Below are 17019 nucleotides of genomic sequence, written 5' to 3' on the forward strand. Positions count from 1 at the left end.
TGCCCTTTATTAAATGCTGCCCTGTGACAGGTGTTCCATCTCCATCTCCCCATGAAGCAGAGCTGAACAGCCCGGCCTCGGCGCCCAGCTCGGAGAAGCAGAGCCCGCTGGCGCAGCAGCACAGCCCCATGGCCCAGCAGAGCCCCCTGGCGCAGCAGAGCCCCGTGGCCCAGCACAGCCCCGTGGCACAGCCGCCGCCTCCACAGCCCCTCCAGCCACAGGGACACGAAAACAGGTTCTGCACTTTCTCATTTATCCTTTTTTTTTGCCACTTGTATGTTAGTCTGGAGCCAGGAAGAATTTTTTTTATGGTGGGTTTAATCTCTGGTGCATCATTTACTAGCCAATTTCTCATGTGTAATTTATGCAAATTTATCTATAATGGAAATCAAATGGTAGGGGGACAGAAATTTTTTGGCCAGCTGTATTAAATGCTGTTTATAGAAAAAGCACACACAGGCTGTGGGATGATAGAAGTTGCTGTGACCTCCAATCAACACTATTTAGTCTTTGTATTATTTTTTAGCATGTTAAACACGGCTGATTACACTCACTGTCTTTATGCTAATCTTCTGTAACCAACACATATCATCAAGATCCTCTTCCCCAAATGATGCTAGCTACAGGACTGCAACTTTTCTCTTCTGAAAATACATGAGTTCACTTGTGATTCAGACACTACACCCTCTAATTCTCCTTGCTTAACAGATGTAGTACTTTCACTTGCCCAAAATTATTTTCTTTCAATTAGTCATACAAGGAAAATTACTTTGCCCTATATTTAATTGAGTACTTTCTCCAAAAGTGATCACCTCCTAGAAGACATATGTTTCTGACAAAATTCAATATGAAGTTTTGACAAAAGTCATTTAGTGCTACTGGAAGTCACTATTAAATATCTGTTAAAGTGGGAATTTTCAGATGGGAGCAGCAAACGATATTAATCAAAGTTCCAGAAAGAAATTCTGTAATAATTTTACTGAAAAGTGTAAGCTCTAATTGCTCATGTCACCATTTACATATTCAGCAAAAATTACAGTGCCTTCATCTGTGAATAAAAACATCATCTACTGATATGCAGCTGTGGCCATATATTGGGCACCTGCCTAGAGATGACTCGTTTTTCAGGAAAAGGTCAACTCTTGCTAGTTCACACAGTATTATTTTTCACTAGATTTCATAAGCTAGATTACAGCTTGTTTGTATAGCCATATACATTGTTTCTTTACCAAAATAAGATTTTAAAACTCAGGAATATTAACTAGGCTTTTTTACTTCCAATATTAAGGCTCAGTATCACAATGAGCCTAACAGTAAGTTTGTCCTCTGTCTTCTTTTTACAGGATCATGATACTGAGTAAAGAAAGTAAGAGGCTTGCATGTATGCATGCAGGTCTTATTAATCATCAGTCTATTTTAACCTTCTCAGAAAAGTCAAAGGAAAATAGTTCTGATTTTTTTGTGTGTGGTTAGACATTCTGGTTATTAAAACTACTGTGTAGGAAGATTAGACATAATTTCACTGTAACTACATTAATAAATTAAAGAAATCTTGAAACATATCAGACAATTTGAAACATTTACATTCAGATTACCTTTTTATATATAAATCAACATAATCAAAAACAATGCTGTCATTTTTTCAGAGTGTAATTTTCAAAATCTCTTTCAAAGTCTATATATGTCTCCGTGTCTGTATGTGTCTATGAACAGACACGGTCACTTGGTTGACTGAAAACTTCCAGTCTGTTATTAAAGCAGAATTTTAAATGTCTATTTCCTGTACAGGAAAGAAATGTTTCCTTTGGCACCTAGGGAAGAGTGTAAGAACATTCACTTTGTGAACATTTTTGTTCAAATATAACCTAAACCATTATTACAGAATTACCTTGCTAAAAGTGTTCAGGACTTTGTGCCTCTTTAGCACACCACATGGCTGAGGTAGGGAAGTTTACCATTAGGAATGTTCTTTACTTCACCCTGACGTACCATTGTGCGCTGATTTCCACGTGCTAAGGGAAATTCCCATCTGAATTAAGTAAATAACTAGGCACTGTATCTCAGAAAGTCACATTTTCTTTCAAATTTTAGGACCTACCTCCTTGTTACCATTTACCAGCTAAAGTGATATTTTACTTAATTTATTTAATTAGTTATTAATTCCTCATAACCAAATCTATTTTCTTTTCACATTGTGTTATTTCTATTCATAACTTACTGACATGAATTTACTGACATAGCTTTTAGCCAGATAGCATCATAGGGAGTGTATAATAAAATAATACACACTATAATAACAGATGTTATATCAAAGAATACCTTTCATTAAAAAGGTAACAGCTAAGACAAAGAATTTATCCTTTTTTAACCTTAAGAAGCTCACAATGATACTTTGTGTTGATGGAAAGGAATATAAACTACACAGATATTCCACTTATTCTGTAGAAATATTAATTGTGGAAAAAAACACTTTATAAACTCAGTTATTTTGCAGTTAATATAATGGGTGTTTTCACATGCAGGTTCATTTTCAAAATAGGCAAAGTGGGAATGAAGATGCTTTTTTGTTCCTGTCCCTTTGAGTCCAATCCTGATCTCACTGATACAAGCTGGAAAATAGCACAGTATGACCTGAGGGAAAATTGCTTATGCCCATGTTTCAAAAGCGCTCACTGTTTTCAACTGCCTCAACTATTTACCCCTGAGAGTTTTGCTTCCCTGTGAAAATTTGTTCCGTGTAATTTTGCAGCCGGGCAGCTGGCTCTCACTCCTCACTCCCTATTGCATGCAATGCAAATTCCTAATGAGGCCTGCTACTCTGAAACTGAACCACTGTTGCCTCCCTCAGCTACAGGTCAGAAGTAAAAGCCAGGCAGGATGTGAAGCCCGACATCCGGCAGCCGCCGTTCACGGACTACAGGCAATCCTCCACGGACTACCGGCAGCCCCCGCTGGACTACCGGCACCCGCCGGTGATGGACTACCAGCAGCCGCCCCCCCTGGACTACAGGCAGCCCCCGCTGATGGACTACAGGCAGCACTCCCCCGACACCCGGCAGTACCCCCTGGCCGAGTACAGGCAGCCCCAGGTACGGGCAGGGCTTGGGAAGGATGGAAGCTTGACAGGTCTCACAGATGTGTGTGCGTGGCAGAAAGATTTTTTTTTAATGTAGAATGTGAAGAAGAAATAGAAATGAAAGCAGGTTTTGATACAGAAGGAAAGAATTGCTGAGCCAGTCTTACTGGATAACCAAAGAGGCAAAGGGTCTGTTAGTTAGAAGGGGTTTTTATGGCTTAGAGCAAAGGATAAACCCACCTCAAACAAGATGTTTTTACCAAGCAGAAAGATAGCACAGGCAAACAAGTCAGCAGACACTGCAAGTAGAAAAAATGTCTCAGAATTTTCCATTGCAAGAAAACCGAAAAACAACTTCCAGCTTTAAACTGTAATGTACTAACTTTTAGTGATTGGAGAATAGTAGTTATGACAGGTTATAGATAAAATTTAAGGGATAGATTGGTTCTACTGCATTAAGATGCTCAGCAAAGTATATAATGCATTGTAACCCAAACTAAGGGTCCCCAGGCCTGCCTGCAGCTGGAGCTGACAGCTGTGGGCACAGGCTCTGCCACCCATGGCCCTGGAGTGCTGTAACATCATGGATGCAATAAGCTGCATTTTGGAGAGCTGCCTGGAGCCCCACATCCCTCATTTTGGCTCTTACAGGCAGACATGCCCAGAGCACCCCTACCCACACAGAATGCTGCAGGGTCTGTAGGGACAGGTCATGGATGCTAGTAAGGAAGATGCCACTATGGAAGGAAAAGTCACATTAAAGGGTTTTACTCTGAGTTACTACTCCTCTGTAGAGGAAATTACTTCCAAACCATTAATATTTATGTATTAATGTGTGTGATCTGAAAATTAACATTACATTTATAATTGTATGACTGTAATGTTAAATTAATGCCATTTTTAAGGTACTGGAGTGTTGAAATAAAAATTCGAACATAAATAGCCTTTTCATCAGCAGAGGATTTTTTTCATTCTTGGCATGTATTAATTCATCAGACAGTGGGTGTACTTAGGTCCGACTGCATTTCTACAGCATTCTTGAAAATTGAGATTTTTATCTAATCAGAATAAATAAATAAAGGAATGAAATTCTGACTGATAAAATTAAATTTCTGTTGGTAATAGTCTGGATGAGTAGAAACTAGCCCATGCAACTAGTTTCTTTGACATCAAGCGTGATCTGACAAATTCAAAGCGATGATGAGTTAGATGAAGAGTTATGGTACCTTGGACAAGACTCCTCTGATGACAGATATTTACTGACAGTTTTGAAGGTTGAGGATTTAGCTGAAAGTTCAGACTTAAAAAAAGACCTTCCTTTCTCCTTACATAAAATCAGGAAAAACAGAGGTCAAAAAGTATTAAACAGGAGACTGCAAACTTCTGGACACTATATGCTGGAACCACGTATAGGTGGTTTGTATGTCCATGTTTTCAAAACCAGACACATAACCATTTTAAGAAAAATACTGAAATTCCTAAATGGGATCCAGAGAAACCTATGAAAATATTGTGCATTTCAGTATCTCTATCCCCATGTGCATACCTTGTAAGATGCTTCTTAGCATCTACAGAGATGCTTGGGTTGGCTCTTTCCCAGCACTCCAGTTTAATTCTCTAATCAGTAGACTGCCCAACCCAAGCTTACTCGTTATTTTCTGCTGCTCCCATGGATCTTGCACTCTTGGCTGACAATGCATCAGAAGCTACATCACAGTTTCCCTCCCTGACCTCTCTATGGACCTTTGCTTATATCAAGTGGATCAATACATTTTTGAAGAGAACAATTTAAAGTTCTGTTGAATGCATACCACAATGCCCATATAGTTTATTGTATTTCATTTTGTGTTTGTCTGTACAGGACTTTGATTATTTCACCGTTGATTTGGAGAAAGGAGCCAAAGGATTTGGGTTTAGTATTCGAGGAGGAAGAGAGTACAAAATGGATTTGTATGTGTTGAGGTTAGCAGAAGATGGACCAGCAGTAAGAAATGGAAGGATGAGGGTGAGTAAAATACATTGTGACATTTTTTTTTACATTTACAGGTATTTTTGGTGATGGGGTCAAAGGGAAAGCACTTTTTTCACCTCTGATTATGTTTTAAAAAATAATGCCAAATACCTCTTCTAAAATAAACTCATTCTGTAGGGACTCAAAAAATTAGTGGATACATATAGTAGATCTCTGTCATTTCTTTGCAAATAAATTTATTACTTCTGACTGATAATACCTTTTACCATGTTAGAAATTTTTATTTTCACTCTTATCTAAGCAACTTAAAAATCTCAGACAAAGTTTGGTGTTTCTTAGACAATAATAACATGATTAACATTTGGGTCTCTAATCACAAAAGCAAAGTGATCACTATATGATATGTATTAGATAACTATGAAACCTAAGACCTTATCTGTGTTGTTTTACTTATTTAAGCAAGTCGTCTTTGTATTGTTTGCTTAATTTGTCCATTGATCTTAATCTTGTTTGTAGGGATCATGATCTTGAAGAAAAGCAAACACAGAGTCTGTATAGGAAAAAAAACCTAATCAAAATTAGAGACATTTAGTCTGTCCAGTTGTGATAAACACAAGGTATAACTTCATCCAAGCCTACTGATACTTTGCAGAATTGTGAGTACACAAAAAGGAGAAGGAAAGAACATAGGCAAGACTACCAAGAGTCAACATAAAAAGTTGTTTATGTATCTAATTAGTGCAGTCATGTTCAACCAGTGTTTAATTTCAAAGATGGGCAATGAAAATTGTGTTCTGTACATACAGAGGTAAGAACAGATTTTACAAATGTCATGGTTGTTATACTTACTCTGTTTCACAGTCTAAACAATCTGATCCAATTTGATGTCTTACTGAAAGAGCACTGTCTTTCTGTGTATAGCTCAGGAGTTTTGCTGTGCTTCAAATGACTTGGTAGAATTGCAAAACTCAATGGTAATGGAAATATACTTCCACTGCATTTTTTGTGTGAAATACAGGTGATTTCATGCTGCAGCTGGAACTTTAGCTTTCTAATATCTCCCCTGGTCCTCATTCTTTCCTTTAGTTTAGTATTATCATTGTCTGTTGCTCTTAATGAGAAGCCATATGCAAGATGTACATTAGTAGCTATAATGTGATTAAAGACTGAGAAAAAGCTGTGCTTTTAATAAGCTCTGGAATCACATGTTTGCAAACATATGGCTAAGAATATAGAAAAAATAAAAGAACAACTTTGAAGAGGGTTAATTTCAAATAATAATCTGTATTAGGTAGAAAATTAACATTAAAATCTGGGCATCATTTAAACAAACTAGTACTAAGGAATGAAGTTAGATTATTCACTTTGTGAATAGCCAAAATATAGAAAGTATTTAATATGAATAGGAGTTGATGTTTTTTTTAATTGCATTAGGAAAAGTTCTGCATGCTTTAAGGAATGCTGCTAATATAGTTTCTAAAACATCTTGGTTTAAACTTTTTCATCATAGCAGCCACAGCAGATAGCCTAACATAAGAAGTGTTTTTCTGACCAGATAGATGTAACTGGGGGTTTTTCTCCCTTTTAAAAGCATCATTCTTTGGAACCAGTTCTACCATGCCTCCTTTTCACTGAGTGTTCTCTTTTATTCTCCTGCCTCACAGACATTTTAACCTGACAAATGGGTTTGGAATGTGAAAGATTCTTATATTCAGTGACCTGTGACTGATGGACAGCAGAAGTTCAAGAAAAAGCTTCAAAACAAAAGTAGAAAAAATAGAAGCAAACAAAAAATAATGTTGAAAGAAATATGTTACCTAGGAGGGAGGGCAAAGGAAGCAGAGTTCTGTACCCACATCTCCTTTCCTAAGTTTACATCAGCTGTTAACAATGCAGGTTCATTCACACTTCTTGGCTGCTTGTTGCATCTCTGTATCTCTGTTTGACAGGTGCATCTCTACAGCAAAACATGCAAAAATCAGGGCAGTGCTCCTTGCTTTAGATACCCTTGTCATTAAAGACAGGATTCTCTGATCCTTGGCTTTCAGCACTGAGGACAGCAAACCATGCTTTTGTGAAGGCTCTTACCAGAACACTTTCCAGCTAGGAGTCGTTCTGATAACCTACTTGTCTCCATTATTGTTTTGCTTGCTGTTTCCTCCTCCTTGAACAGCCTTCTTTAATTTAACTAAAGCTTTACAGAGAAACATTGAAGCAGGTAGCACAGGTGCAGGTTATGCTTATAAAAAAAAAACATACACAACTCCAGCCCCATTCCCACTCACAAAATCAAGAAAAGAAAAGTAAAACCAGATAAGTTGTTGCAAAAAATAGATCATATAATGAAACATGTTACCTGTAGGACACTTAGATGTAACAGGCAAACATATTCCACAAATAACATTTTGTTTTCAATCTACATATAGCCAGCAAAAGCCCTGATAAAGACTCAGCCATATTGATACAAAGCTCCCTATTTTACATAAATAAATAAAATAATTACCTTAAAGTAATAGAGCTGAAGCTATACTAGTGGTTTTATAAAACTGTATAATTGAAGAAATGAAATCTCAAACTGAAAACAGCTCTGGGTAGGGAAGTTAAAGTCTGCATGTTTACTCTATTAGTAGGCACTGCAATACCAGTGTTGGAATGACTCCCAACAGCTATATTCCACTTGGACACGTGTTTAAAAAAATCTGGGAGTCCACCATCACACATTCAAAAGATTTGAAGATCTAAATACATGCAAAAGTGTTAGGCATTACAGATGCAGAAGATATTAGAGTAAAACCTATGATTATAGGAAAACAGATGTAAATAAAGAACCGGAATGGAGTTATCTCTTGTGAAAGAAAAAAGATTAGATGGATTACTGAGGAAGGTAAGTATGGAAGGAGCACAATATGCCAATAATAGCAAAGAGAAATTGAACAAGAAAGCAATGATAAAACAAGATGAAGAAAGTGACATAAAAATCAGGACATCCTTATGAAAATTCCAGTTGGATCTTCTGGCTTTTATGAACTTCAGTGAGACTTGTGAGCAGACAGAGAACAGACTCACAGAACAAGCCCTAGAAGTGATGATCTTCCAGTAGCCCTGCCAAAACTGTCTGGATTTGTAAATATTGATGTAAGAAGGAAAAAGATTTTATGAAGTTCATTATCACATCACCATTTCCAGTCATAATTGGATTATTATTCTGGTCTCCCTCCCTACTGGGGATGGCATGCTAGGCATGTTGTTTTTTTATCGGAAACAAATTCACCAAGGAACACCCCATTTTAGGATTACAAGATCTAAAGTAGTCTATAATTGCACTTCATGACAGATGAAGCTTTCTACTTTGATTTTCTTCAGAATAGTTTTGGGAATTGGAAAGGTGGAAGAGCACTGAGTTGATGTCAGAGTTCATCAGTTCTCCAATCCTATTTCTCTTTGACTCAGGGATCCCTTTTTGCCAGCCTAGATAGACACACCATTGTCTTGAGATTCAACAGATTATTCCCTTAAAAGCAGGTTTAAACTTTCACGGTCTTGTTACACTTAGTCATGGCACCTTCACATGCACTGAGACTTTTATTTGAGCCCATAGACTCTGCAGAAAGCCCAAGCATATATTTTAATTTAACCTGGATTCATCTATCACTAGATATGGGAAGGAAATTCCCATCAAAGGACCCAGAGGTCTACAGGAGCTCATTCTTTGCATGCATCCTCTGCCCATGTGGTTGTTAAACTATTCTCAACCAGTGTTGGAGACCCACAGCCATAAGTGCAACTTTGTATAAAATCAGATATCAGATCATACACCACAATTAACTGTGGCAAGACTTTACTGCAATTTATGGATAAGATATATGGCAGCTCCTCACAGGAGAATGCTGTAAGCGAGAACCTCATCACTACACTGGAATGAAATACTCACAGTGTATTTTATATAGATATATAAAATTTATGTAATGTATGTAAATACTGACTTAATTCTGACAGCTGAGCAGGGAGCAAGCTACAATGGCAAATTCTGAAAAACATACCTATGTCTGTGCTCCATTAGACAAGGATGTATTGAAATAACCATGAAAAAAGTTTGAAGAACTATTAGTGCCTTTGTTATCTTTTCCCAGACTGGCAGAGGTCTAGCAGGATTCCATTTCTTAAGCAATTCTAACATTAGGGAGAACCACTGAAAATAGTTGGTGATGGCGATATTAAGAAAGAAGCTGCCAGGCCCAGTCTCAGAGCAGGACAAGAACATGGCACACACACTGTCAGTGGCAGTCATATTGAACTGATTCTGTCACCAGAGACAAGGGACATGACACAGACCCTGTGGAGCACAGTCCCCACAGCCTTTGAAGATTCACACACTACTGGAAACAATTTAACAGGTCTATTTAGATAAGGCTCATGCTAACTTATATTTTATTCTTGCCTCATGCTGAGGACAATGATTGGCAGAGCTCTGCTTGCAGATCTCTATCCCTTCCTGTCCTAGAAGGAAGGGATAAGTTCCTTACTGCTCTCAGGGGGATTGTTAAGCATGTGTAGTGTTGCTAGACATGATATGTAGTGTTTGCTAGACATGAGATAGGATCAACAGATCTCTTATTGCCTTGAATGGTATCTCCAGCAGCCAGCATGTTTATTGAAACCAGTGTCAAACAAAGAGACTGGCTGAGAGCTGCAAAGGTACAGAATAACATTAAATTCTTGAAGAATGAGGGTGAAATGTGCTTTTTTATAGGCAGTATACATCTGTGTCATTTTGTCACTTTGTGATCCTTTTTTACATCTTCCACAAAAGCCATACATCTGACATTTCTGACATCTCTAGTTTCATTGTCTTGTCAACTCATTTTTCTCTGTCCTCATGCGCCATTTAGCCCTATCTCCAGTTCCTCATATCTCCTTATGCTACATTATTTTTCTCATTTTATTGCATATTTTTCTTATATTTTGGCAGGACAGACATCTGAAATCCAGGCACAGCAGAATTCTGTATCTTTCATGCTCTGCAGTTCTGCTTTGACTCTTCAGTTTTTTTTCCTGTTTGTTGCATTTCTGTGGTTTGCATTCCTCTTTTTTTTTTCAGTTGTACACAGCTGGAGATAAAACCAGGCACAATGGACAGGAGGCTCCTATAGTGTCAATTATGAGCTTCTGTGTTTTTGCATAAGAGTCTGTGTGGCCTTGCTTGGTTGTTCCAGCTTGCTGAGTGATCATTGCAGTGATGCTCACACCAGTAACTGATCTATGCTGTGGTCAGGTTCATGGCATTCTGCAAACCAGCACTGTTTGTGTATTTAATAATTTCCTGTAATAATAAAGTTCACACCAACCTTATCTGTGGTTATTCAGAAACCTTCATCCACCCACACCAAGAATTATTTCTAGCAGAAGGGGAGAGCTGGGTATCCAAGAGCCAAGGGTCAAAAGAGACAGGCAGAAAGAGGGAGTCTGTCTCTTATTTGGAAGGAAACAGAACTAAAGTTTCAAATCATGGAGGACATAAATATTAAATTGAAAACTGCTGTCAAAACCCATGTATGAGCATTTGGAACATTCAAAGCTGACATTTTCCTCTTTTTGCAAAAGAGCTACAGAGCTCTTATCAAACTCATAATCTGATATTTAAGCCCTCTCTTGAGCCATAAGAGAAGTCCCCTCTTTAAGTCCCCTTTGAGAAGTCTGGACTCCAGGCTTCTGAGCAGTAGGGTGGGATATAATAGTTGGCTATAGCTAACTATGTCTCACAGAATTAATTTGTTACCATTAAGACTCTTCAGGCTTCTCAAAGGAGCAGGTGGTATGTGGGCATCTGTGCTCTCTAAGTGCTGTACAACGGTGGAGTTTGACAAGGTAACATAAACCTGTCTCCCTGCAATATGACATTTCCAAACATCTCAAGTCAGGGGCACCCTGAAATCACTTAAATTGTTCAGGGTTCAGTGAACAGATAATCAGAGATGAGTTAATTAGGATCCCACAGTTCTTGGAAAGGCTTTTATACTATGCAAATCAGAAGTCTCTTGTTTCATTACGGTGTTTTTTCCATTTCACATTTCTTTATTCCTAGAAGTTGCACACATTTAGCTGGGTGTTCATCTAGTCCCATAATCACTGTGTCCCTTTTTTGCAAGCCTTGATTTTTAGGTTCTTGGTAGATCAGTTGTCTGTTTCCACCAAATACGCAATCATTCCCTTTCTGAGGCTTGGATATAACATAACTTCCATAGATACTTGTTAAAAGTCCATGTTAGCATGTACAAAATATCCTCACTCTTTTTTAAAATTATTTTTCAGTTGCTGTTGTCTTGCATCTCAGAGATGAAAAAATCCAACAGAAATGCCTGGACTGCCACATACCATTTTGTTAGATTCCTACTGCACAACCAAATTTTGTACAAGAAATCACATGCAGTCCCTGTAGTTTTATACACAGGAACCTTCTACCATTTGTGATTCTGGTCTCCATACATTAATATTGTAAATACAATTAATATTGTATTTCTTCAGTCCTTCCAGAACAGTCTTTGCAGGGTTATCTCAGCTGTCTGTATTCCTGTTGCTAAAGGAATATGGAAAATGGGAAAATACAAAAAAGCACTGATTATCAACAGGACTGATTGGTTTTTGTCAGCGACCATCAAATCTAATCAAAGCTTAAAAGGAGGAATGAACAATTTTTTACTCTGCAATAAATGGAAATCCTTGAAATCACTTTGCCATGCAGACACCAAAATCTGCACTGACTCCTCACTTGTGTAGAGCCTCTCTGAGATTTCTTGTTAATGAAGAGCAGAGCATCTATTTGGGAAGCTCCATCAGTGATTGGCCCCACATTAAAGGATGATTTCCTACAGTCTGCAGTGGAAAACACATAAGGTTGCAATCAGCAAGAACAGTTAGCAAGAAGTAGCTCAGCTCAGCTTGAGAGTGATTAGAGCAAAAAACATTAAAAATAGAGAGAAACATTTGTCACACAGTAAAGAGAGTAGGGGACAGATACAGACATTTCTTTGTCCAATCAAGAAAGCTGCAGCAAGGAAACAGGAAGAATGAAGGAATAGCTTGATCAGTCATGAGTTTTTACAAACATTTAAGGCAATGCCAGCATTCAAAAATGAATAAAGGACTTAACAGTTTAATCTTTAATTTCTAATATAGCATACTAATGAATCCTATTTTATATTGAAAACAAAGAACAGGACTGACATACTGCTGAGTGACTCATGAAAATCCTCAGGTTCTCCAGGTGCTAAAAAGCAGTGAAGTCTTATGTTCAGAATATTGGAGGAAAGTGGATATTGCTGCTGGGAAGCCTCTTTGCAAGTTTACTCTAATCACAGCAAGCACAAAGGTAGGAGGAGCAGTGATAGGTCCTAAGTGCCAGAAAGTCTTCTCCACATGGTGTGCTGGCACAGCAGGGACTCAGCTGCTGAGCCCTTGACGTGAGTGAGGGCTTGAGAAGGCTCTCAGAAACCCCACTAAAAATTTGGAATATATATATAATACTAATATTTAGAATAATCCCACACATCAGGGGCAGAAGTACACCCCAGGAAAACAGAGTGCTCCACCAGCAGCAGCTTGGCTAAGGTTTTGTGCACACGTCTGGAAGACAAATGCCCCCCGTGTGATTCATGCCAGTTAAGCAGCCCATCTTTTCTACATAAGTAGCACTTACTCTTAAAACCTGCAGCATACCTGGCTTACTTTATGCAGTAATATAAATCTTACCTTCATAATAAGCATTCAGTGAATGTCAACACTGTCATTTAATGGAACAAAAAGACAAAGATATTCTTAGGCCCATCCATTTATTCTGTGATTTGTGATCCACCTGAACAGTACAGGAAGATGTTAGCTATGCTTCCCCACCAAACTGCATGTCCCTTTGGGGTAATCTAACTCACACTCCAATTCCCTACTACATACATCACTGTCCAACCTCACTTGTGGAGAGACTAGGTGTGATTGATCTGAACTCAGGGAATTCAGCTGGGATACTCAAGCACATGAGCTGGATGCCAGCCTGTGGCAAGAGGAGCTCAGTGCTGGGTTTGTGTAATTGGCAGAACTCAAAGAAGAATATATTGACATGCAGACATAAAGCTGATCAAAATTCTGCTGTCTTTACAACAAAGAAATGCAAACTGAGGCCCTCGAGGATCCTGAATATATTTTGACAGTATAAAAGCTTAATAAATCAAGAGTAAATTAACTATAGGTGAACTATTATTCAGCATTTCTCCAAAAATCTGTGTGTATTTTTAAGAATTTGTTTGCAGAAAGGTAAAGATAGGAGTATTCCTCTCACACACTTAATTAAAATCCTTCTTAGAAAAATGTATCCAGTTTGGCACATTCAAAACATCCTTCTAACTCTATGCCTAGTAGCAAAATCTTTCAAGCCAGCTGTGAAAAAAATACCAGTTAATAATTGTGATAAAAATAGTGAGGTATTAAATTTTAAGACTAAGATACTTAGTTGGCAGGCAGGCATCTTATTTAAATCTGGGGTTTATGGAATATTTATGAAGGTTTTCAGGTCTTAAAAATTAATTAACCCTAACTTAAAAATTAAGAATAAAGTGTTAGAAAACAAATGAGCACACCACATGATGCTGCTCTGATAATTAAATAATTTTTCCAGCAACAGGAGTGACATGGGCATCAACTTCTCTTCTGTGTTTTCCCAAATCACAACAAGTGGAAACTGGGAGAGGTCATCTCTAAGGGTAAAATGAAAGATACGAGGCCCATTGCTATGGCCCCAGCCTAGTATCCTCATTCCAACAAGGACAAGTAGAGGATGCTTAGAAAAGGAATGTAGGACAAGAATGAAATGATTCTTCACTGCATATAACATCCAGGATGCTGTCAGTCAGGGGTTTATATATTTTTCTATGCTAGGACTCAGGACTATTTTTAAACACTTATTTGAATGTATTCATGCTTTTGACATTCCAGATATAATGTATCAATGGATTCCAAGTCAAAGTGCCTGCATTGTTTGGAAAAAACCTCCTTTGTTTGTTTGTAGTTACAATATAATAACCTTACTTCATCATTCTGCATATCTTTCTTTACTCTATTGATCTATATCATGTTCTGAACCTGATCAGTCTATTTCACCTTGCATCAAAAGGGAGCTGTTGTTTACCCCTGACCAGCCTCAATGGCCTCCTCCAAGTCATTTCTCAGTGTATCACATTCATTTGGAGATGGAAGCACCAGAACAATTTGCAGTTTTCAGGATATTGGTGCTCCTAAACGACACAGTGATGGCTTCTCCTTTATTCTCCACTTTCCCCCTAGCAGCTGGTATTCTGTTTGGGTTTTTGGCTGTGCTGACATTTTCAGCTTAGTGAGCTGAGCACAAGGACAGCAGTATCTGTGTTTTCAGGAGTGATGGCTGATTCAGGGTGATGGACTATGTAGTTTTCCACATGTACTGTACTTGCTGCATGGCCCTCAGCACCACTGGATTTCATGTGCTGCTTTAGCACACAGGATTGTGCCATCTTTTTTTAGAGCTTTTAAGTTTAGATATAAGAATACTGCATGGTAATGTGCTGTCTGCAAATCCTATCACCTCTTCCCCGCACCATTTGCAAGTATGCTGGCAGAATAATCACTGTGATAAAGTCTTTTGATTGTGAAAATTGACCACTTATTTAAAGCATTTTTTCCTAGAATTTAATCTCCTGCTTAGAAGAACCTATTCTTTTTCATCCCACAGCAGAGCCTCTATTGAAGACTTTACTATTAAAAGCTTTCTGAAAATGTCAGTATACTAACCAGATCACATTAATCTATATAGTCATTGAGAGCTCCAGTGACCTGCAATAGATCTGTGAGGAATGGCTTCCCTCTACAATAGCCACACTGACCCTTTCCCACTAAATCATCATTATCCATGTGCCAGCTAAGCCTCACCATCCTTATTGCTTCCTTCCATCTGCTCAATTGAACGGGAGACTCGCTTGGTTACTTTCCAAGACCGTTCCTAAAGACTGGTGTCACACTTGCCACTTCCCATTCCTTTGAAATTCAGCAATTTACTGATTTAGGCAGTAGATTATATCCTATAGCTACTAGTAGAACAGCTTCATATCCAAATTCCTTTAGAACTGAGGATAAAAGTCATCTGTGTCTGGTGGTGTCTCACTATCCATTTCATCAGTCTGCTATAACATACTTGCCACAGACCCTTCTGTTGGGTCAGTTCTTCACTAAACCCTGCAGTGAGCAGACCCTCTGCAGGAGTTTTGCTGCCCTCCTCTTCAGTGAAAATTGATGAAAAGAATGAATCTGTTTTCTGCAGTCTTTTCTACCTTGTGCCCAAACTATCTTTTGAGATCTGACAGACTCCATGCCTATGGTGTGCTTGGAAACATCTTCTTAGATCTCACATTTCAGCATTTTTCCTCCTCAAAATCTTTTTGTGGTTTCATCTTTATCTTGTTGGAGTTTATGTTCTTTTCTGTTTTGCTGTGTGGATGCAGCTTTGGATGAAGCAATCTCCATTCTCAGGTTTCTCTGTAGGATCTGTAAAATCAGCTTGTCAGACCTTGAAGTTGCTTTGTTTTTGCCTGATAAGAACTACCTGAGACCATCAAGAAGATGCCAGAAAATTTTCTTCTTCCTTTTCATAGTCTCTATTGGTTCCTATCCCTGATTTTAATGGTGAAGTAGATGTTATTAATATTACATTGTGCTGCAATGAGTTATCCTATCTCTGTTTTAAAAAAGTAATAGTGTATCAAATACAGTAGGACAATGCATTTACCTTATATCTTTGGCAGCTTTATTTCACATATACATGGATTATTTTGCAGCAATGTTGTGAAAGGCATCAAGCGTACTGTAGTACCAGAATGTAGTACCAAATGTAGTACCACTTTGCTGTCTTTTCAGCCCTCATGACTGAAAACTCCATTTTTCCCTCTTGCACTCCTCACTCTGCAAACAATCAGGCACGTACATTGTCCTCTTTCCAAGATCTCTTTCCCAAACAGCACTACCATTTCTATCTCTCAGGAAAAGGTGAAAAAGTAAAAAGAAAAAAGCTGGAGCTCCTGCTGAGGAGTGGTGGGAAGGCCTTTTCTTGTTCCGCACTATGTCCTATGGCCCCTCTCTCCCCCTTCTTTTGGGCAGGAGTCAAGATCATCTCTCTGTGGGAACAAAGGGCCTGGCATTTCCAGGAGTAAGAAGCTGCAGTTGCTTAAATAGATGGTTGGCCACAGAAAAAAAAGACTTTTTCACTTCAAACTTTTATGTGGTTGGTTCAAAACTAGCATGGGACATGTTATTGTAATTCTCCCAAAGGGAAATACCATGTCTTCTGCTGAGATATCCTAGCTCACATACCTAAAATGCACTGGAGGGAGTCCAAGATTACCAAAAGCCCACAGCTTTGCTCAGGCTGTGTGTTATACCTGAGATTTCCATTCTCTGCTGTGAGGAGATTTGCTCAGCACATATCCAGCCTGTACCTAACTCCAGGCAATGATACTTGAGCTTGACAGTACTTGGAAATTCACCAAAATAAATACTCTGGAATTGCCTTTTGGTCTCCAAGTACTGAGAATTTTTCAGCCTTTGGAATGGACAATAACAACCTCAACAAATAACATGTAAAATTGTTTCAGTTATAAAAATAGAATGCCCACATAAAAATAATTAAATGTGATTTGTCTCTTTCCTGAGGTTTAATTATAAAATGCATTAATAAAATGACAGATAGCAATGCCCTCCACACAAATCATTTGAGGCTGCTTTTATCATTAGGTTTAACATAGACTGAAAATGTGCATACACAATTAATTTAATTTCATGCAGCTGGGAACCATACACCTGCTTGGAGACTGTTCCTTACGCACCAACAGCGGCAAACGTACACAAGGCTCTCATCCCTGGTTTAAAAGAACACTCAAGCAAGGAAAAACCTCTTTACTGC

The 17019-nt window shown here is 38.3% G+C and overlaps 1 protein-coding gene across 18 annotated transcripts in view; it reads left to right on the forward strand.

The window, feature by feature from the left end:
• Window positions 1-17019, forward strand: part of MAGI2 (membrane associated guanylate kinase, WW and PDZ domain containing 2) — a 702271-nt gene that overhangs the window by 655847 nt on the left and 29405 nt on the right. For 13 of the 18 annotated variants that reach the window (XM_074538810.1, XM_074538811.1, XM_074538808.1 and 10 more), the window contains 3 exons: window positions 31-235; window positions 2849-3089; window positions 4938-5081. In XM_074538810.1, the coding sequence (XP_074394911.1) occupies window positions 31-235; window positions 2849-3089; window positions 4938-5081 (590 nt within the window). The remainder of the gene's footprint in view (window positions 1-30; window positions 236-2848; window positions 3090-4937; window positions 5082-17019) is intronic. The other 5 variants (XM_074538812.1, XM_074538799.1, XM_074538805.1 and 2 more) reach the window with 2 other exon arrangements.

This window comes from Zonotrichia albicollis, chromosome 4 (genome assembly GCF_047830755.1).
Source record: "Zonotrichia albicollis isolate bZonAlb1 chromosome 4, bZonAlb1.hap1, whole genome shotgun sequence".
NCBI classification, from domain to species: Eukaryota; Metazoa; Chordata; class Aves; order Passeriformes; family Passerellidae; genus Zonotrichia; species Zonotrichia albicollis.